At 47.6% G+C, this 20823-nt stretch overlaps 1 protein-coding gene across 3 annotated transcripts; it reads right to left on the bottom strand.

Moving 5' to 3' along the window:
- Positions 1-7120: 7120 nt before the first annotated feature.
- Positions 7121-20814, bottom strand: SOCS4 (suppressor of cytokine signaling 4). Of its 3 annotated transcripts, none has more exons than XM_054066833.1 (2): positions 20733-20814; positions 7121-10345 (listed from the first exon to the last, which is right to left on the bottom strand). In XM_054066833.1, exon 2 carries the CDS (start codon positions 10245-10247, stop codon positions 8937-8939), a length of 1311 nt encoding a protein of 436 aa, XP_053922808.1. In that variant the 5' UTR covers positions 10248-10345; positions 20733-20814; the 3' UTR covers positions 7121-8936. The 3 variants fall into 3 exon arrangements, with proteins under 3 accessions (XP_053922808.1, XP_053922810.1, XP_053922809.1); XM_054066835.1 differs by lacking the exon at positions 20733-20814 and adding an exon at positions 11371-12341; XM_054066834.1 differs by lacking the exon at positions 20733-20814 and adding an exon at positions 10782-11288.
- Between the last annotated feature and the right edge of the window lie 9 nt (positions 20815-20823).

Here is a 20823-nt window from a genome sequence, read left to right as displayed (position 1 = left end):
ATCCTCCACTCACAGCACATCACATTTGGCTCGTCCTGAGGCTGGTTTGGAAGCTAAATCAGAAAGATGCAGATGGAAAGCAAGTGAAGAAATGGTGTGGGAAACCATCTCAGCCCCTACAAAGTAACCTTACCTCTCCCACCTTATGGAAAGAGGCAAAGATGTGGGTTGTGTGACTATAGCAGAAAAAAGGAGCATAATGGTATTTTAAAAGGGATAGAAACATAGAATTACAGAATGGTTTGGATTGGAAGGGACCTCAAGGCCCATCCAGCTCCAGCCCCCTCACTATGGGCAGCGACACCTCCCACTGGATCAGGCTGCTCCAAGCCCCATCCAACCTGGCCTTGAACCCCTCCAGGGATGGGGCAGCCACCACTGCTCTGGGCAACCTGGGCCAGGGCCTCCCCACCCACATCATGAAGAACTTCTTCCTAATGTCTAATCTAAATCTCCCTCCTTCCAACTTAAAGCCACTCCTCATCATCCTCTCACTCCAGACCCTTGGAAAAAGCCCCTCCCCAGCTTTCCTGGAGCCCCTTTCAGTACTGGAAGCTGCTCTAAGGTCTTCCCGCAGCTGAACAACCCCAGCTTTCTCAGCCTGTCTTCAAAGGACACTACTCTGGAGAAAGGCCCTGCTATCAGTATGCGAGCTCGCATCAAAATTTCTCTTTATTAAGCATTTCTCTCTATTAAATGCGCGATACTACGACGCACATTTAGGGGTAGCAGAAAAAACCCTTTAACTGCCTTTCCCAATACTCCGTTATTTCAGAGGTTAACCAAAATCACTGCCTTCATGTATAACTTTGCTCTATTGAATCAATGGACAAGTCCCTTATTGGATTTTTATTGCAGATAAAATTGACAGAGAAAATCGCTGGGATATACTTAAAAATGGGAAGGAAATGTACGTTTACACTAAAAAGGTCTCTGAAGGTCTCTTGTTTCATAGGAAGGAAGCTGTCATTATATTGCATGAACGATAAAAAATGATTAAAACTGAAGCGAGACAGGAAGCTGATAATTTGATTTATCGTCTTAATGGCTCTGATTCATGAATAAATAATATAATGGTTTATGTCTCTCTTGTAAAAGAAGAAGAGAAGAGCAATTTGTCTAATAAATGACTCCAAAAATTACAGCTGAGTCTTGTTTGCCACATTTGTTCTATTTAAAAAGAACGAGCAAGTATCTTATTCCTTATTACTTACTAAGACATTTGTTGTATTATTTATAAGAGTCAAAACCCTTAACTAAAAGCCACTCATCTCTGACCACAGTCTCCCATTAGCTTTAAATTCAGGAAAGAGAAAGGGATTGATCACTGCATCAATAAATCTAACCTGAGAGATGACTAAAAGCTTCCTTTAACCTCCTTCCTCCAGCATCCTCTTTCAAAAGTATCCCCCTTCTTAATTATTTAAGAGCACATCAGTTTTACAGGAAGGCCACATATGAATGCATCACACAAGGATTTCTTCTTTCTATAGGGAACACACCAGCATCTTCAAAAGGAAAACATTTACATGATGATGACTAGTTTGGTTTTTTTAAAGTTGGATGTGCTACTACAGATCAGAGAAGCATGGAATGGTTTGGGTTGGAAGGGACCATAAAGCCCATTCAGTTCCACTCCCTGCCATGGGCAGGGACACCTCCCACTGGATCAGGGGCTCCAAGCCCCATCCAACCTGGCCTTGAACACCTCCAGGGATGGGGCAGCCGCCACTGCTCTGGGCAACCTGGGCCAGGGACTCCCAACCATCAGCGTGAATAATCTCTTCCTAATGTCTGATCTAAATCTCCCCCCTTCTGATTTAAAGCCATTCCCCCTTGCCCTCTCACTCCAGGCCCCTGTGAAAAGTCCCTCCCCAGCTTTCCTGGAGCCCCTTTCAGTACTGGAAGCTGCTCTAAGGTCTCCTTGGAGCCTTCTCTTCTCCAGGCTGAACCACCCCAACTCTCTCAGCCTGTCCTCAGAGCAGAGGTGCTGCAGCCCTCAGATCATCCCTGTGGCCTCCTCTGGACCTGTTCCAACAGTTCCATCTCCTTCTTATGTTGAGGATTCCAGAACTGGACTTAGGACTCCAGGTGGGCTCACATGTGAGAGGAGCAGAGGGGCAGAATCCCCTCCCTTGCCTTGCTGGCCACGCTGCTTTAGATGCAGCCCAGGACACGGCTGGTTTCTGGGCTGCGAGCACACACTGCCAGCTCATGAGCTTCTCCCACGTCCTTCTCCACAGGGCTGCTCTCAATCACGTCGCCCTCCAGCCTGTTCCAAACATGCCCTGGATTTCACCAAGCCAAGTGCTGAGAACAGGAAAAACGAGAAGAAATGTGTATGTCCAATAATCAGACACGCAGACTGCCCTGAACCCATCAATGATTCCGATGGAGTAGAAGTTACTGTGTATCGACGGCACTGGGCCAACAACTGACACGACTGTAGAGCTGCACAAAGTCACTTCAGGCCAAAGCAAACTCCAGAGAACACAATTAATGGAAAGAGTGTTTAATTTTTTTGAAACCATCCTGTAAAAATAGCTCGTGTATGTAGTTCGCCCAGCACACAGCAAGAGCCTCGCCTTCTTTCCCCCTTTATAGCAAAATAATCTATCAAAACCAGAGCTTTTTTCTTACCGGATGCTGTTCACACTGATTATCAATACACCGCGTTCCTGCTGTCCTCCAATTGAACCACCTCCAAACCAAGAAAAACCACTGCCGACACAGTTCCTGATGCAAACCAGGGGGGCTGTGGCCAGAGTCCCCTCTGGGTTATGTCCTCGCTCAGCCACTGACCTGCTACATGATCATGAGCACGTGTTTTACCACACATCTCCATACCTTTCCTTGTTCCACATTTCATCTTCATCCTGAAGAACTTGGGATCTGTGCCTCGCAAGAGCTTGGGCTTAGAAAATAGAAGTTCTTACCCTGTTTCTGAGGTTAATTTTTTAGAGGGCCTCAACACTGACCTTCAGACTTTGCTATCTTTGGATCACACTTCAGATGCAAGGTGTTATAAAGTGTTATCGGAGTGAGCAGCACCATTAATGACAGTGGAGGGGGAAAACCTTAGGACGACAATTCTTGGCATATTGTAAAACCAGTTAATTTCTACAAGGCTTACCAAAAAAAAAAAGAGAGAGACAGAGAAAAAGGCACAAAGATTGAAGCAAAATTGAGCTGTTGAGTTCTCATCGTTCATAAAAAAAGCACACTTCATGAACGGATCCTTCTCTCACAGACTGCATGTGTAACACAACTCAACATCAGTTGGGACAGATGTTTCACAGGAATAGCGCGGACAAAAGAAACAGGAAAAAATGGTGAACTTCCACAAAACCCAATCCATCAGTATTTTCTACACAGAGTTTCTCTAAATAAATGCAATTAACTGGCTGCCAGTCCAAAGGCGCTACTCTTACACGCCACATCTTCTTCCCCAACTGCTGTGTTAGAGACGTTTCCTACAACTGGAGGGCTCAGAATGGGTTTGGGGTAAGTGATGCAGCAACTACTGTCAAAACAATGTAGGCTGCATACAGAACAGCACTGAAAACACAGTGCGATGGGAACTACACCCCCAAAAAGGTTCTTTCACAGCCTTTCAGTTGGAAGGGACAAAAACTTTGCTGATTCTGAAAGAGTGGCCTTCATGAATGTCCAAAGCAAGGACGACTTTTAGTTGAAAGCCATTTTTTGTGGTCTTGCAAGAAAAGTAATAATTTCTAATCTCTATCTCAAATTATGAGCTTTTTGCCTTAATTAAGAGGTCCCGAAAAGAGAATTTTAATCAAGCAGACTGCAAATAAGACGGGTAGATGAAGTACTTGGGGATATGATTTAGTAGTGGACAGGTATGGTTGGGCTTGATGACCTCAAAGGTCTTTTCCAACCTAATGATTCTCTGAAATATCTCTGCTGCCACTCTGTGAAATCAGATTTGAACCATATCGTGCAGCTATGCGAGTCACAGGCCACCGTTTTCCCCCAATGGGCACAACATAAAGGAGCAGAGCAAAGATGATCCCTGCTCTTCACTCCAGTTGTGTTTGGAAAATGGCAGTGGTAGAGGGAGAAATGGATTTACTGGTATGAAGCTGTCCTGGGTAAATTACATTTAAGCAAAAGGCGATGTCAGTGGAATGGAAGCAGCAGAAGGAAAAGATGACGAGAAAACAGGGTAATTTTTCTGGCATCAGTCATACAACAACAATGGGCTACAAGAGGAGGACTGCAAGGATGGTCAGAGGGCTGGAGCACATCCCATACAAGGACAGGCTGAGAGAGTTGGGGCACATCCCATACAAAGAGAGGCTGAGAGAGTTGGGGCCGTTCAGCCTGGAGAAGAGAAGGCTCTGAGGAGCAGCTTCCAGTACTGAAAGGGGCTCCAGGAAAGCTGGGGAGAGGCTTTTTACAAAGGCTTGTAGTGACAGGACAAGGGGCAATAGGTAAAAACTGGAGAGGGGCAGATTTAGACTAGACATAAGGAATAATTTCTTCACGATGAGGGTGGTGAGGCACTGGAATAGGTTGCCCAGAGAAGTTGTGGCTGCCCCATCCCTGGAGGTGTTCCAGGCCAGGTTGGATGGGGCCTTGGGCAGCCTGATCCAGTGGGAAGTGTCCCTGCTCATGGCAAGGGGTTGGAACTGGGTGATATTTAAGGTCCCTTCCAACCCAAACTATTCTATGATTCTATGAATAATTTCCATGTGGAGGAGGGAGACTCTTAGCTGGTATAAGCGTATCAATAAAGCCATGCTGATTTATAGCAGCTGAGTTTGTCCTGTAGCGTATTCATCCATGTGCGAGGTGAAGGATTGATGTGTTAGCATTTTCTCCCTGGAGACTTTGGTTCGAAACCTATTTAAAACACAGCGAAAACAAACGGGCTGGTCTCTAAGCAGATGTCCCTGGAAATCTGTTTCTATCATCACAGTGACAGCAGTTGATTGGAAAGGACATTCTCTGCTAGGGGGGCAGGGGAGCAGGTTCCCCAGTAGAGCTGTGTGGCAAAGCCTCCTCAGTAACTCCCAAGTACACAGTTTGCAGGATGAATTTGATGTCCACAAATCCATAGGATTTTGTGCAAGGTGAAATGAAAAGGTTCCAATAGAAATATTTGCTTGGTTTCAGCCTGCAGCCTGGCAGTGAGACTCCACGGCACTGTGCTCTGCTGCTCCGAGCCCACACGTGTCGGTAACCTCAAGCACATGGGATTTATAAGAACTTTCGCATGCCTGAAATTAAACACACTCGTAATTCCGCAGGGTCAGGGTCTCCGTTTCAAAAGCACTCTAAGAGGAAACAAACACTCCTTGCGATCAAAGGAGACAAAGCGGAGTGGTTGGTGTAATTATGATTACAGCACAGAAGCATTAAGGTTGGAAAAGATCTCTCAGCTCATCATCCAGTCCAGCCATCAACCCAACACCACCGTGCCTGCTAAACCATGTCCCCAACTGCCACATCTACATGCTTTTTCAGCCTCTCCAGGGATGGAAACTCAACCACTGCCCTGGACAGCCTCTGCCAGTGCTTCACACCATCTGCCAGATGACATGTTTCCTAGTATCCAATCTAAACCTCCCCTGGCGCAACTTGAGGCCATTTCCTCTTGTTCCATCACTTGTTACGTGGGAGAAGAGACTAACACCTTACTCCAACCTCCTTTCAAGGAGCCATGGAGAGCAATGAGGTCTCCCCACAGCCTCCTTTACTCCAAGCTAAACAACCCCAGGTCATGGAATCACAGAATGGTTTGGCTTGGAAAGGTTCTTAAAGCCCATCCAGTTCCATGGGCAGGGACACTTCCCAGTTCAAAGCCTCATCCAACCTGGCCTTAAACACCTCCAGCCAGTCTCATCATGAAGAATTTCTTTCTAATGTCTGATCTAAATCTTCCCCCTTCTAATATAAAACCATTGCCCCTCATCCTATCACTCCAGGCCTTTGTGAAAAGTCCCTCCCCAGCTTTCCTGGAGCCCCTTTCAGTACTGGAAGCTGCTCTAAGGTCTCCTTGGAGCCTTCTCTTCTCCAGGCTGAACAACCCCAACCCTCTCAGCCTGTCCTCGTAGCAGAGGTGCTCTAGAGGTCCCTCAGCCGCTCCTCAAAATCCCTGTGCTCCAGCCTCATCCAGAGCTCTGTTCTCTCGTCTGGATGTGCTCCAGCTCCTCAATGCCCTTGTAGTGAGGGGCCCAAAACTGAACCCAGGATTCAAGGTGTGGCCTCACCAGCACGGAATATGGGAGGACATCCCTTCCCTGCTTGCGCTGAGCATACCATGGCTGATCCCTGATCCAAGCCAGAATGCTCTTGGCCTCCTTGGCCACCTGGGCACATACCGGCTCACGTTTAGATGCTGCCGACCAGCATCTCACATAGTTTTGTCAGAGAAGTTCTGGGTCCAGGTTTGCAAGAGGAGATGAAGTGGGTACAAGGAAAGATAAAGGAACTGCATGTTGCTCCTGCACTGCCTGGAGCTGTGCCCCGAGGCCAGCCTGGGAGCAACAAAGTTTCTTGCCTGAACCCAGATCCACTGACGCCTCACTGGGATTTCACTACTTCAGCAGCAGATCTGCCTCTCCGTGTAACGCAAGTAATGCTTTTAAGGGCATTATCCATGCACAGTTTTTCCGTACGTGCAATTTGGCAGGAGGCCAGTCTGCCAAATGCTTCACATTGCAAGAAAAACCCTCGTACTTTTAAAAGTTTTTAAAAATTTACTTATTTAGCAGATAACCCTCCCACTAACAAAGAGAGAACATTATTCATTCCCCCTTCAGGATCAACAAGGCAAGGTCAGACAGTTTAATATGTGAGGCTTAAGGAAATCTCTCCTTTCTCACCCTGCCACTCCATGCCTTATCATTCCAGAAGCAGCAGCTCCCAGGGTGAAAACTTGGTGTTTTCTGTAATGAAATAGTAACACAGAAATGGAGTTATCAAGTCCAAGCCCCATCTAGCATAAGTAACTACATCATTATCCCTTCCAGACACTGATCAAATCCTGGGTTATGAGCAGTTTGCTTTTTACTGCTATTACATCACATGAAAAGCCATTCCAGAACCCACTGCTCTGGCGATAACGAGCCTTGCTCTTTTCTTAGAACCATAGAATCACAGAATCACAGAATCACAGAATCACAAGGTTGGAAAGGACCCATTGGATCATCGAGTCCAACCGTTCCTAACACTCCCTAAACCATGTCCCTAAGTACTTCATCCACCCGTTCCTTAAACACCTCCAGGGAAGGCGACTCGACCACCTCCCTGGGCAGCTGTTCCAGTGCCCAATGACTCTTACTGTGAAGAATTTTTTTCTGATATCCAACCTGAACCTCCCCTGACGGAGCTTCAGGCCATTCCCTCTAGTCCTGTCCCCTGTCACTTGGGAGAAGAGGCCAGCTCCCTCCTCTCCACAACCTCCTTTCAGGTAGTTGTAGAGAGTAATAAGGTCTCCCCTCAGCCTCCTCTTCTCAAGGCTAAACAACCCCAGCTCTCTCAGCCGCTCCTCATAAGACTTGTTCTCCAGCCCCCTCACCAGCTTTGTTGCTCTTCTCTGGACACGCTCCAGAGCCTCAACATCCTTCTTGTGGTGAGGGGCCCAGAACTGAACACAGTATTTGAGGTGCGGTCTCACCAGTGCCGAGTACAGAGGGAGAATAACCTCCCTGGACCTGCTGGTGACCCCATTTCTGATACAAGCCAAGATGCCATTGGCCTTCTTGGCCACCTGGGCACACTGCTGGCTCATGTTCAGTCGGCTGTCAACCAGCACCCCCAGGTCCTTCTCTTCTGTGCAGCTCTCCAGCCATTCTTCCCCCAGTCTGTAGCGCTGCATAGGGTTGTTGTGCCCCAAGTGCAGGACCCGGCATTTGGTCTTGTTAAACCTCATCCCATTGGTCTCGGCCCAGCAGTCAAGCCTGTTCAGATCCCTTTGCAGAGCCTCGAATAGAATAGTTTGGGTTGGAAGGGAACTTAAAGCCCATCCAGTTCCAGCCCCTGCCATGGGCAGGGACACCTCCCACTGGATCAGGTGCCTCCAAGCCCCATCCAACCTGGCCTTGAACACCTCCAGGGATGGGGCAGCCACAGCTTCTCTGAGCAACCTGGGCCAGGGCCTCCCCATCCTCAGAGGAAAACATTTCTTCTTAAGATCTAACCTCAATCTCCCCTCTTTCAGATTAAAACTGTTCACCTCGTCCAGTCCCTGCAACTCCTTGATAAAGAGCCCCTCCCCAGCTTTCCTGAAGCCCATAGGTTTTTCCAATCAAAATCTTTCCACAACTGGTTTCTACGTTTGTTCCTGTCCTGAGCGTTGTCCTTCACTTGAATTGTTTTTCCCCTCCCTGGTGTTTAGTCCCTTGATGTATTTATAGAAAGATCGTATCCTCTTTCAAATTTCATTTTGCTAGGAATAGTAATGTTAGAAATAGACTGATGAATTTACTGGAGCGGATAGGGACGGACACACGGACACACACACACAGACAAGAGCACTCGTTTTAAAACAAAGGCAGAAAATACAGATGAGTCAATCTTCAGTGAACAGTGCGTTATTTCAAACATCTGGAAATACAATATAAAAGACAGATCAGGTTCAAAACTGATTTTAAGGGGTCGTAGATCTAAAGACTATCCATCTATAGAAATACCAGAAAGCCTACCTGAAATTCCATAAAACATTAGTTTGGGAACAGTACCAAAAGCCCACAACGAATATAATCTCTAAAAAAGGGAGCTGGGAAGAGTCAAAGTACATCTGGATAAAAAAGCCTTAGACAGAGGCTAGTTTGGAGGGTAAATAATCTGCAGAAGAAGAAAAAAATAAATCAAATTGCTATGAAAATAAAACCCTAGAATGAAGAAAGACTGAACAAACTATTTGTCTGTTTAGAGACAATTTCATTCTCTCATAAAAGCATTTCCTAGCTTTGCTGCTCTGGTACGTCAATCCGGAGAACTCTAACTTTCGACTTGTAATGATATTCCTTCAGATACAGCTTTACCGATGGAGGAACGGGAAGCGCGTCAATGCCATCGTATGTTGTACAGTTGCAAATAACCGTTCTACAAATATGCTGGAGAGAAAAAGGAAAAGTCCTGTTCAGTGGAGTGGATAAAAGTGGCTCAAAGAACATACAGGAACTTGGATCTTTGTAGTGCTCTAGGAGTCCCGTGATGTCAGGAGAATGGAAGACACAAGGATCGTGGGCATCGAAGCTGAAGTTGTGATTCCACTGCTCTATCCGCGCATGGAGGGAACGACTATAGCGCCTGAAGCTCACAGAAAACAAATAGTCTTCTTGGGCAGAATCCCGTAACAAAAATGTCCCCTCTGGCTTTCCTTCCAGCAGTGCTTCAGCTGCGTATTTATCCATGACTCCCCAGTAGCAGGGGTTGTTATTGATCTGGAGGAGGTCTGGGACAAGGCAGTGGACATAATCGATCTGTGTATGGTATTTTGGAGGCGTTTCCATCCGTAGCAGCTCATCATCTGTTTCCCATTTGGGCTTGTTTCTCTTTCTGGAACTTGTGCACAGCGTTATAACTTCGTCGTCAGAGTCCATATCGCTCTCGTCTTTACTGCTCCTTCCCACCCTGCCTGTACCCAACTCAGACCTCGTGTCACCCCTGGAGGAACCGCTGTCGGTGAAGTCACAAGATGGGGAAGGAGAGTCCGTTCCCCCATTGGCACTCTCATCATCTCGCAGCTGATCCTCCCTTTCCTCCTGCTGGGATAAATCAGCAATTATCCAGTCTTCTGCTTTTGGACTTACAGGGGCTGTGTGTCTCTTGATCAAGTGCCACCGAAAAGCCAGCTCAGAGCGGGGAGGGAAAGGACACTTATCGAGCATTAACTCACTGATATGGATTTTCCTTTTAGATGGCAGTCCTGAAGCGTGCCGACTGCTACAATTCTTTATGGGAAAGCACTGACCCACGGCATCTTGCAGTTTCTGTTTGAGAGACCGGCCTAAAAACCTGTGACCGCATGAACGGTCTAAATCCAGCTCGATAGATGAGCAGCTGTACTTCCTCTCTTGGCTCCTTAAATTAGTCCCTGATCTTCCCGCAGCACTTGCTGTTTCGGCATCAGAACAATGCTCACTCTTTTTAGACCAGGAGAGCTTCTTTCCACTCCAGACGTAACCATCCTTTCTGTCTGCGCTTCTGCTCCGGCTGCTTTTGGGTCTCACGTCTGCGTTTTTAATGCTACTGTCCTTATTTTCTGCCATCGTGACAGCTTTGCTTCACAAGTTGCCAGAAAGCAACTGTGTTTTTCTTGTAGGGTTCTTCTACGTCACGGAAGCTTTGAGGCACCTTCTAGAAGTACCTAAGGTAAAACAAACCACAGCTGAATTAACAGTGATGCACACATACAATGCGAGACAGACGCAGACACAGAGAGGACAATAGCAACAATTAATTGCTAACCGTGTGATCAAGCTGAATTCGCCAGAGCACCCTGCAAATACCAGCCTCATCTCAGATAAGGCTCTCTCAACCCTTTCTCAGGAAAAGCATCCTCCAGAATAAGCCACCTTATGCGTTTTCAGAGTATCCATTCTGACTACGCAGCAGAGCGGAGGGTTTGAGGTGTTGGCAATCGTGTTGTGCCAGGGTCCCTTTCACAGAGAAGCACCTCACATGGCAGGTGATGCTGCTTTAGCTGTTTATTGAGCAAATTCCGCATCTCTTCCAAATAACCTTTCAAGAAGGAACAAGCCAGAACAGAAACAAGTAGGTCAGAGTACAAAGAGCTACTGTACCTAGATGATACGCCTGTTTGCTACTAATCCAGAGAGTGGGATGCCAGAGATCGTGTTCTTAACTGACACTTTTGGGTCACTTTCTGGATAAAAAAAAATAATATTTCAATGATATCAGTCACAGATGCCATCAATTTCTGAAAGCCGTTCGCCTCTGCCTCTTCAAACAGAGCTAGAAAATACCGAGCCCCTAAGGGATTGAAATATCTGGGGCTTTACATACCGAAAAGGATTAAAACAAATCCAGTCCCTTACTCAAAGCAATTTTAAAAGGCCGTGAAAGATGGAACTGCTTATTACTCATTAAAGAAGAAAGTTTACATTATTAAAATCAGCGTTGCTCTGAGACCTACGGCTGCTGATTTCATTCTCTTTTGTTTCCAAAAGTGTATTGAATTCTCAAACAGATAAGAGGTTTCCTTTTGAACACTGTGCCTTGGAAAAGAAAAGAAAATCCTCTTTTGATTACTCAGTTGGAAGGAGAGCAGAATGTTTTCGAGGTACATAGAGAGCAATTTTGAGGGTAGAGTTATAAATGCTCTACCCTCCCAAGGCACGGCAGGATGTGGGAATATTTCTCATCGTGTACCATGATGGTTCTGCACCAAAAAGATGCACAGCTCCTCTGTTCCATGCACAGCTCCTCTATTCCATGCACAGCTCCTCCGTTGCACACACAGCTCCTCTATTCCACGTACAGCTCCTCTATTCCAAGCATAGCTCCTCTGTTCCATTGCACAGCTCCTCTATTCCAAGCACAGCTCCTCTGTTCCATTGCACAGCTCCTCTATTCCACGCACAGCTCCGCTATTCCGTGCACAGCTCCTCTATTCCATTGCACAGCTCCTCTATTCCATGTACAGCTCCTCTATTCTATGTACAGCTCCTCTATTCCAAGCACAGCTCCTCTGTTCCATTGCACAGCTCCTCTATTCCATTGCACAGCTCCTCTATTCCACGCACAGCTCCTCTCTTCCATTGCACAGCTCCTTTATTCCACCGTTTTTTCTGGCTGTGAGTTTTTTGTTGTGATGTTTTGGTTGTCGTTTTTTTTTTTTCTTAACCTAATTGAGATGCTAAATACTAAGCAGGAAAAGAAAAAGGGCATCCTCTTCCTCTCTCCATTCAATCCATTCTCATCATTGGGATTAGCCAGCATGACACAACCTCTCTGCCGTCCCCCGGGGCTGTGCAGGCTGAGTTTTAGCCTTTGCTTTCAGTAAAAGAATGAGCCTGCCATGCCAAACAGCTCACATGCAATCTGTGGGCCAAACGCATCCCAGATGTAACTTTCACCCAGCAATTTTTGCCATTGCATTCCTTATTTACAATCCACAAAACTGAGAGCTGTGGGGGGAAAGGGAGCAGATGCAGAAATGTTGAATGAGGGTAAGATAGGATAAATATTGCAAATACACTGGAATAAAACTGGCATTTGAGCAATCTGTAACAGACAAGTGGTGTCTCGCTGGTACCAAGCAGAATCACAGAACGGGGTCCGTATTCCAGCAGTTACAAATCAAAGATTAAAATAAAGATTTCTTTCTCGTCTCTCAGAGTTTTGCAAACTACTTTTCAGTGAAAACACTGCAGGATGCAATGCAGACAGGAGAAAGGCAACGTTTGTACATAAACTTCTATGACTCTAAGACCTGAAACACCTTTATTTGGACCAAGATCTATCGATTGCTTTTATAACATCAATATTTTCCATTCAGGAACAATTAGGGTGGAGCAATTAATTTCCTCCACAATTAAAAACGAGGGGGGAAAAAAAGCAACCTCATTTACCCTGGTGATAAACTGAAGATAGAGTTATTCTAGATCCTCATGAGCTTCAGCCTCATGAGGTTCAACAAGGTCAAGTGCAAAGTCCTGCACCTGCATTAGGGCAATTCACAGTTCCAGTACAGGCTGGGGGAAAACGTGGCTGAGATCAGTCCTGAGGAGAAGGACCTGGGGTGCTCGTGGATGAAAAACTCAACCTGAGCCGGCAATGTGTCCTCACAGCCCAGAAAGCCAGCCAATGTGTCCTGGGCTACATCAAAAGCAGCAGGGCCAGCAGGGTGAAGGAGGGGATTCTCTCCCTGTGCTCTCTGAGACTCCATCGAGAGTCCTGTGTCCAGTTCTGGAATCCCCTGGAGCACCTCCCATACAACGACTGGCTGAGAGAGTTGGCGTTGTTCAGCCTGGAGAAGAGAAGGCTCCAGGAAGACCTCAGAGAAGCTTCCAGCACCTGAAGGGGCTTCAGGAAAGCTGGAGAGGGACTTTTCACAGAGGCCTGGAGTGACATGACAAGGGGGAACAGCTTTAAATTGAAAAGGGAAGATTTAGATTAGACATTGGGAAGAAATTCTTCATTACGAGGGTAGGGAGGCCCTGGCCCAGGTTGCCCAGAGCAGTGGTGGCTGCCCCATCCCTGGAGGTGTTCAAGGCCAGGTTGGATGGGGCTTGGAGCAACCTGATCCAGTGGGAGCTGTCCCTGCCCATGGCAGGGGGGCTGAAATTGGATGGGCTTCCAAGTCCCTTCCAACCCAAACTATTCTATGATTCTATGATCCATCCTGTGCTAAAATACATTAACTGTCTGCATATGAGATTTTCAATTGGATGGAGAGACACCATTGAGGTCGCAAAGTCAAGTGCTTAAAAGGTGGGATATGACAGTTTGTAATTGCTTTTGAACCCTTCAATTATCCCATTCTGAACATCCAGCCTGTATAAGGAAGGAAAATACACAGAATACAGGCTTTTAATTAAAAACTGCAAACCATACCAAAGTCATTTCTGGGTGGCTGCTGTATTTAACTGTAAAGCTGCTCTCTACTTTGTACCTTTCTTCTGTCACCAGTCATCAGTGGTCCTTGAATCCTGAAACTCAGACTGGAGAAGTAGCACGTGATGCTGTAAGACACGCACCATTAACCAGCAGCACGGAGGGAGACAGTTTCCCTGAGGTTTGACAGCTGCCTGAACCCAGGCAGCAAGTCTGCCATGTCAGAGCAGCGATTGTTAACCAGACATAACAGCAGACCTGTAAAAAGAGCACGGAATAAATGAAAAAATAGGGAGGTCATAGAATCATGGAATGATTTGGGTTGGAAGGGACCTCAAAGCCCATCCAGATCCAACTCCCTGCCATGGGCAGGAACACCTCTCACTGGACAAGGCTGCTCAAAGCCCCATCCAACCTGGCCTTGAACACCTCCAGGGATGGGGTGGTCACTACTTCCTATCACTCCATCCCCTTGTAAAAAGCCCCTCCCCAGCTTTCCTGGAGCCCCTTTCAGTACTGGAAGCTGCTGTAAGGTCAGCCCGCAGCCTTCTCTTCTCCAGGCTGAACAACCCCAACTCTCTCAGCCTGTCCTCACAGCAGAGGTGCTCCAGCCCTCGGATCATCTCCGTAGCCTTCTCTGGACCTGTTCCAGCAGTTCCCTATCCTTCTTATGTTGAGGATTCCAGAACTGGACTTAGAATTCCAGTCTCACCAGAGCGGAGCAGAGGGGTAGAATCCCCTCCCTTGCCCTGCTGTCCGTGCTGCCCAGGACACGGCTGGTTTCTGGGCTGCGAGCGCACTTACTAAAGTCATGCTACTAAAGCCACGTCTGAATTCTTCCACATGAAGGAGTATAGGATGGTTCCGGGGTCAACATGCGGCTCAGGAGACAAATCCTGTTTCCAAGCCTGTTCGAAATGCCCATGTGCTCACAGGCAAGCTGCCTTCTGACACATGAACGTGCCCAAATCCCAACATCACAACAAGCGGTCACACCTTCATACCTTTCCAAATCTGTGATTTGACAATAAAATGGCGACCCAAAATAACTTGAGTGTTGGAAAGAAAAAGGCATAAAGGGCACCGAGGTGTTCGGCGCTGTGTTGCAACTCAAGGCAAGTGGCATCGTGGCCTGGATCTGAAACAGTGTGGCCAGCAGGCACAGGGAAGGAAGTGCAACCCTTGACTTGGCACTGGTGAGGCCACACCTTGAATCCCGGGTTCAGTTTTGGGCCCCTCACTACAAGGACATTGAGCGGCTGAAGCGCATCCAGAGAAGGGAATGGAGCCGGGGAAGGGACTGGAGAACAAATACCTCAAGGAGTGGCTGAGGGGCCTGGGGCTGTTTAGTCTAAGAGAAGAGGGGGCTGAGGTGAGACCTCATCACTCTCTACAACTGCCTGAAAGGAGGGTACAGTGAGGTGGGTGTTGGTCTCTTCTCCCAAGTGACAGGACGAGAGGAAATGGCCTCAAGTTGTGCCATGGCAAGTTCAGTCTGGACATCAGAAAAATTTTCTTCACCGAAAGAGTTCTCAGGCAGTGGCAGAGGCTGCCCAGGGAGGTGGTGGGAGTCTCCATCCCTGAGGGGATTTAAAAGACAGGCAGATCAGGCGCTCAGGAAACTGGTTTTGCAGTGGACAGGTATGGTTGTGCTTGATGATCTCAAAGGTCTTCCGACATATCGATTCTATGATTCTATAAGGCTATCCACCTACTCCTAGTTCCTGCAAGCGTCCAAAGGAAATGCCGGGTACCGTACATCCATTAATGTCTGGAGCGCAGCTGAAAGAGCAAGAGAGGAGGAAAGGATAAAAGAGAGGGAACACAGAGTGTACTTTTCCCTACAGGGCAAGGTTAAATGGAGGAGTCCAGTGCTGCACAGCTTATGTGCATCACTTGTGAGACCCTTTGGACAAATACAATCAGTGTCCGGCCTACAAAAGCCTTCTCTGATACGGGAACACCTCAGGCATCTCAGAAGCAGGCAGATCTGACAAAACCCTTACGCTTTGAAACTCTTTCGCCTCAGCAAACAGAAAAAGGTAAAGCAACACGCAGGGATAAGCAGAGTTCACTTCAGGCCATGGGACCCGGCTTGTAGTTCAAGGTTACCCAACACTGTCACTGCTGACAGTCCCTGAGGACAAGTGGAGAGCTGGGTGGGTTATGTTGATGTTTTTACCCTGGGCACAGCTCCCTCCTTCAGGGCATGTCCCCTGTGGAGGAGGAGGAAGCAGCTGCACAAGATGCTGCCTCTTTCAAATGCTGATGCCTCAACACTGAGACTCCAAGGCCAAACTAAAAGCAATATCTGGTAGCTATTTGGAGGCAGTAACAATATTACCCCCCAGCCAGCGGTAGGCTGCAATAGCAACTGTGATAAGGCATTAACACCCTCACCATACATCTAATTAAATAAGCAGCAAATACCCAATAACTCCAAGAGGAGAATCAAAACCATAACAGTAGATGTTTTTTTTTTTAATTCAATAAATACTAAGTCTGCGGTTTCAACACAGGCTGGGGGACAAAGTGATGGAGATCAGCCCTGTGGAGAAGGCCTTTGGGTGGATGTGGATGTTGGTGGATGAGAAGCTCAACATAAGCTGGCAATGTGTACTCACAGCCCAGAAAGCCAATCGTGTCCTGGGCTGCATCAAAAGAAGCATCTGGATTCCTCTGTTCTGCTCTGGAGTCCCCAGCATAAGGAGGATACGATAGTGTGGCAACAGGACCAAAGGAGGCCACCAAGATGATCTGAGGGCTGGAGCACCTCTGCTATGAGGACAGGCTGAGAGAGTTGGGGTTGTTCAGCCTGGAGAAGAGAAGGCTGCGGGCAGACCTTAGAGCAGCTTTCAGTTCTGAAAGGGGCTCCAGGAAAGCTGGGGAGGGGCTCTTGATCAGGGAGGGCAGGGACAGGACAAGGGGGAATGGTTTTCAGCTGAAAGAGGGGAGATTGAGATGTGATCATTAAAAGAAATGCTTTCCTGTGAGGGTGGGGAGCCCCCGGCCCAGGTTGCCCAGAGAAGTGGTAGCTGCCCCATTCCTGGAGGTGTTCAAGGCCAGGTTGGATGGGGCTTGGAGCAACCTGATCCAGTGGGAGGTGTCCTTGCCCATGGAGAGGGGTTGGAACTGGCTGGGCTTTAAGGTCCCTTCCAACACAAACCATTCTGCAATTTTATGAATTCAATAGATATTTATGTCCTAAGCCTCTGGACTCTTGCCTCTAGCCCAGTACCCCCAACTCATCTCCATTGAGCCGTTCCCCTTTCAGTATAAGGAAGAAGCAGAATGCTGTATGTAACATCAGCAAAGCACTGTCTGAAGCAGACATGGGGGTCTCCAGCCCAGCTTCCTCCTGGCCTGGCCAAGTCCTGAAAACCTCTGAGGATGGAGGTCCCACCACTTCTTTGGTGCTCCCACACTGCACAACCTGAAGGAAGTACTTAGAAACCTTTCTGTCCAAGCACACCAAAGCCAAAGCATCGCTGTATTATGCCTCTAATGAAACAAGAAAAGGCAACTAACACAAAGAACAATACATCGTTTTTGGAGCTGTTATAGAAGCCGATATTCTTCTACAGCTCATAAAACCCTGAGAAAACACCAAGCTGTAACGAATTGGAGTACGTTTTCTTTTTTCTGTCAACTTACATAAAAGTTATTTAAATAAATTCTCACGAGTCACATGCTGCTTTCATTAATTTTGCCCAATTAGATTTTGGCCACAAGACCACATTTTAAGCCCTGACCTTCCACCAAAGTTGAGCTGTTATTGACTTACTTTGGAAAAAAGCCCAACATATTAAGGATAACATTAAGACTCAATTCCTCTCTCTTAACTTATTTTTCTTCAGTTTTGACTATGTTTATTTTGATTTATGATACGATCCAAAAATACCTAAGCTAGGCTTTTTCCAGCAAATTAAAACAATAATCACACACACACAAAGCGAAGTGACTGCCTAAAGATACCAGTGATAACCCACTACGCTTCTTACTTGGAAATACCCTTGATTTGTCCTGGGTCTGTATATCATGGAATGGTTTGGGTTGGAAGGGACCTTAAAGCCCATCCTGTTCCAATCCCCTGCCATGGGCAGGGATACCTCCCACTGGATCAGGTTGCTCCAAGCCCCATCCAACCTGGCCTTGAACACCTACAGGGATGGGGCAGCCACCACTGCTCTGGGCAACCTGGGCCAGCCTCAGCGTGAAGAATTTCTTCCTAATGTCTAATCTAATTCTTTCCTTTTCAATTTAAAGCTATTCCCCCTCCTCCTGTCCCTCCAGGCCCCTGTAAGAAGCCCCCCCTCAGCTTTCCTGGAGCCCCTTTCAGTACTGGAAGCTGCTTTAATGTCTCCCCAGAGGTTTCTCTTCTCCAGGCTGAACAACCCCAACTCTCTCAGCCTGTCCTCCTACAGGAGATGCTCCAGCCCTCGGATCATCTTTGTGGCCTCCTTTGGACCTGTTCCAACAGTTCCATATCCTTCTTAGGTGGGGGATATCCCAGAACTAGAGGAGAAGGAGAGGGCATGCAGCCACATGCACCTAACCTCAGCACTGAGGCTGTTTTATTTGCAGCCAGGAGGTCAAAGCCATCAGGTGCCAAAGGTGAGGGACAATTGATCTACTGCCTTAATGAAACTCGGGCTGAATGAGAGACGCAGGCAGCCCTTGGCAGATCACAGCAGCCTTAAATCAGTAAAAGCTTTATGGTCCATGACCAACACTTTGTGCTCCACCCAGAAACCGAACAGGAGAACTGCGTGATTCCCTGCTCCCGCCCTGCCACTCTGCTTGCAGCCGCTTACACCTATTAATCAAGTCAGCAGCAGGTTGAGTTCCTGGCTGGATTTAAAGAATAACTTTGCATCTGATGCAGTGCCACTTCAGACGTGACAAAGCCACCAAGCCTGTAGGCAAGGGCCCATCGGATCTCTCCACCCCCTAGAAAACCTCCCTTAGGTTTCCCATGCCATTCAAAGAGTTATCCCAACAGGCCGCACCTCCAGATGATTAATTCAGTTGTTGTATCGAATCATAGAGTGTTCTGAGTTGGAAGGGACTCAGAAGGATCATCAAGTCCAAATCCTATCCCTGCATAGAATCATAGAATGTCCTGAGTTGGAAGAGATGCACAAGGATCATCGAGTCCACCTCCTATCCCTGTACAGGACAACCTCAAAATTCACACCATGGTATATATACACACACACATAATTGAACTTTAAATGGCTTTTATATTGCAAAACATTTTAGGTGCTGTTTGTATGAGAGTTTCTGCAAATTAAAATAAGACAGAAAACCAAACACAGTTGACAGGCACTTGTCTCTGTCCCAGGCAGCGGCTTGCAGTAAGGCGGCTGTAAGAATAGCTTGGTCTTCCCACTCATCTGATAAATGGTTCAGCTCGAATCATTTCGCTAGAACACATTATCCCCACCAGAAATCACGATTTATTGAAGTATGTCAGGATACACCCATGGAAAACATGTCTACACAGATTCCACGAGGTTTAATAATGAAATCTTGGGCAGATTTCTTTTATTTTCTTAAAGAAAAAAAGAAGGATGCCTGCTTTGTAATCCTGTCACTTACTCATTCATGAAAGTACCAACAATGTGGCTGTTACAGAGAGCCCGACCGTGTTTCCAATATAAATAAATCCCACCAATAACTCTGCTGCGGAGCAAAACTGAAGATAAAAGGGATTTGCCTAGAAGGAATTTTCCTTAGAAGCAGGAATAAATCGGGTCAGATCATTAAGATGATTCATCATTTTAAGCTGAAAGAGGGGAGACTGAGATGAGACCTTAAGAAGAAATGTTTTCCTGAGAGGGTGGGGAGGCCCTGGCCCAGGTTGCCCAGAGCAGCGGTGGCTGCCCCATCCCTGGAGGGGTTCAAGGCCAGGTTGGATGGGGCTTGGAGACCCTGATCCAGTGGGAGGTGTCCCTGCCCGTGGCAGAGATTGGAACTGGATGGGCTTCGATGTCCCTTCCAATCCAAACCATTCCAGGATTCCATGATTAAAAGGGAAAACAGGTAACTCCGATTTTTCCTTTTCATTTCAGGTATGCCAAGCTCTCACATTTTTTGTCCTTCAAGAAATAAACCACAGCTCTTTCTTCCTATTTTCTAGCACACACAGCTGGATGATTTTTGCAGCGCAGTTGCTCCTTGTATCCAGCACAGGCATTGGGACGGCCGCAATCACAGTGCAATTCCACATTTCCCACATCCATCTCCAGTCGTGTTTGACCCTTCAGGCTCCCTGCAGCACCTGGAAGTGCCAGGATTCGGAACGAGCCTGGGGCGAAGCAGGGAAGAGCCCCTCAGAGAGGTTCCCTGCCATTCCTGAGGCACTGCCATTAAACAGACAGGCAGAAGGATATACAGGAATCATAGATATTCATAATACTCCACACACCCTAATAGGGGGACAGCTTTAAGCTGAAAGAAGGGAGATTTAGATCAAGTATTAGGAAGCAATGTTTTCCTCTAAGGAGAGGTTTTCATTAGAATCAATGAACGGTTTGGGTTGGAAGGGACCTTAAGCCCAGCCAGTTCCAACCCCTCTCCATGGGCAAGGACACCTCCCACTGGATCAGGTTGCTCCAAGCCCCATCCAACCTGGCCTTGAACACCTCCAGGGATGGGGCAGCCACCACTGCCCTGGGCAACCTGGTGCCTTCCCACCTTCACAGGAAAACATTTCCTCCTAAAATTTCACCTCAATCTCCTCTCTTTCAGATTTAAACCCTTCCCCTCATCCTGTCCCTGCACTCCCTGATCGAGAGCCCCTCCCCAGCTTTCCTGGAGCCCCTTTCAGCGCTGGAATTTCTCTCTAATGTCCACTCTAAATCTCACTCCTTCCAACATAAAGCCATTCCCCCTTCCATACCCTGGTAAAAGCGCTTCTCCAGCTTTCCTGCCGCCCCTTTCCGCACTGGAAGCCGCTCCAAGGTCTCCCTTCTCTTCTCCAGGCTGACCAGACCCGTCTCTCCCATTCTCTCCTCCTCTCCAGCCCTCGATGCCCCCGTGGCCTCCTCCGGCCCCGCTCCCTCCTCCTCACCCGCCGCACACGGGACGCGCCTTCCCAGCCCCTTTTCCTCGGAAAACCAAAGCCTTAGAGACCTTCCCCCCCCACCCCAACCCCCCGAACCCCAACTCACTCTCGTCCCCGGCCGCGCACGGCGCGGGTCCCTCTCCCCTCAGCCGCTCTGAGGCGGCCCCGGCTCCTCCTCCCTCTCCCCTTCCTCCTCC

The sequence above is a fragment of the Cuculus canorus genome, chromosome 5 (assembly GCF_017976375.1).
Source record: "Cuculus canorus isolate bCucCan1 chromosome 5, bCucCan1.pri, whole genome shotgun sequence".
NCBI classification, from domain to species: domain Eukaryota; kingdom Metazoa; phylum Chordata; class Aves; order Cuculiformes; family Cuculidae; genus Cuculus; species Cuculus canorus.
The sequence above is the reverse complement of the archived record's forward strand: the minus strand, read 5'-3'. Positions and strand labels throughout refer to the sequence as shown.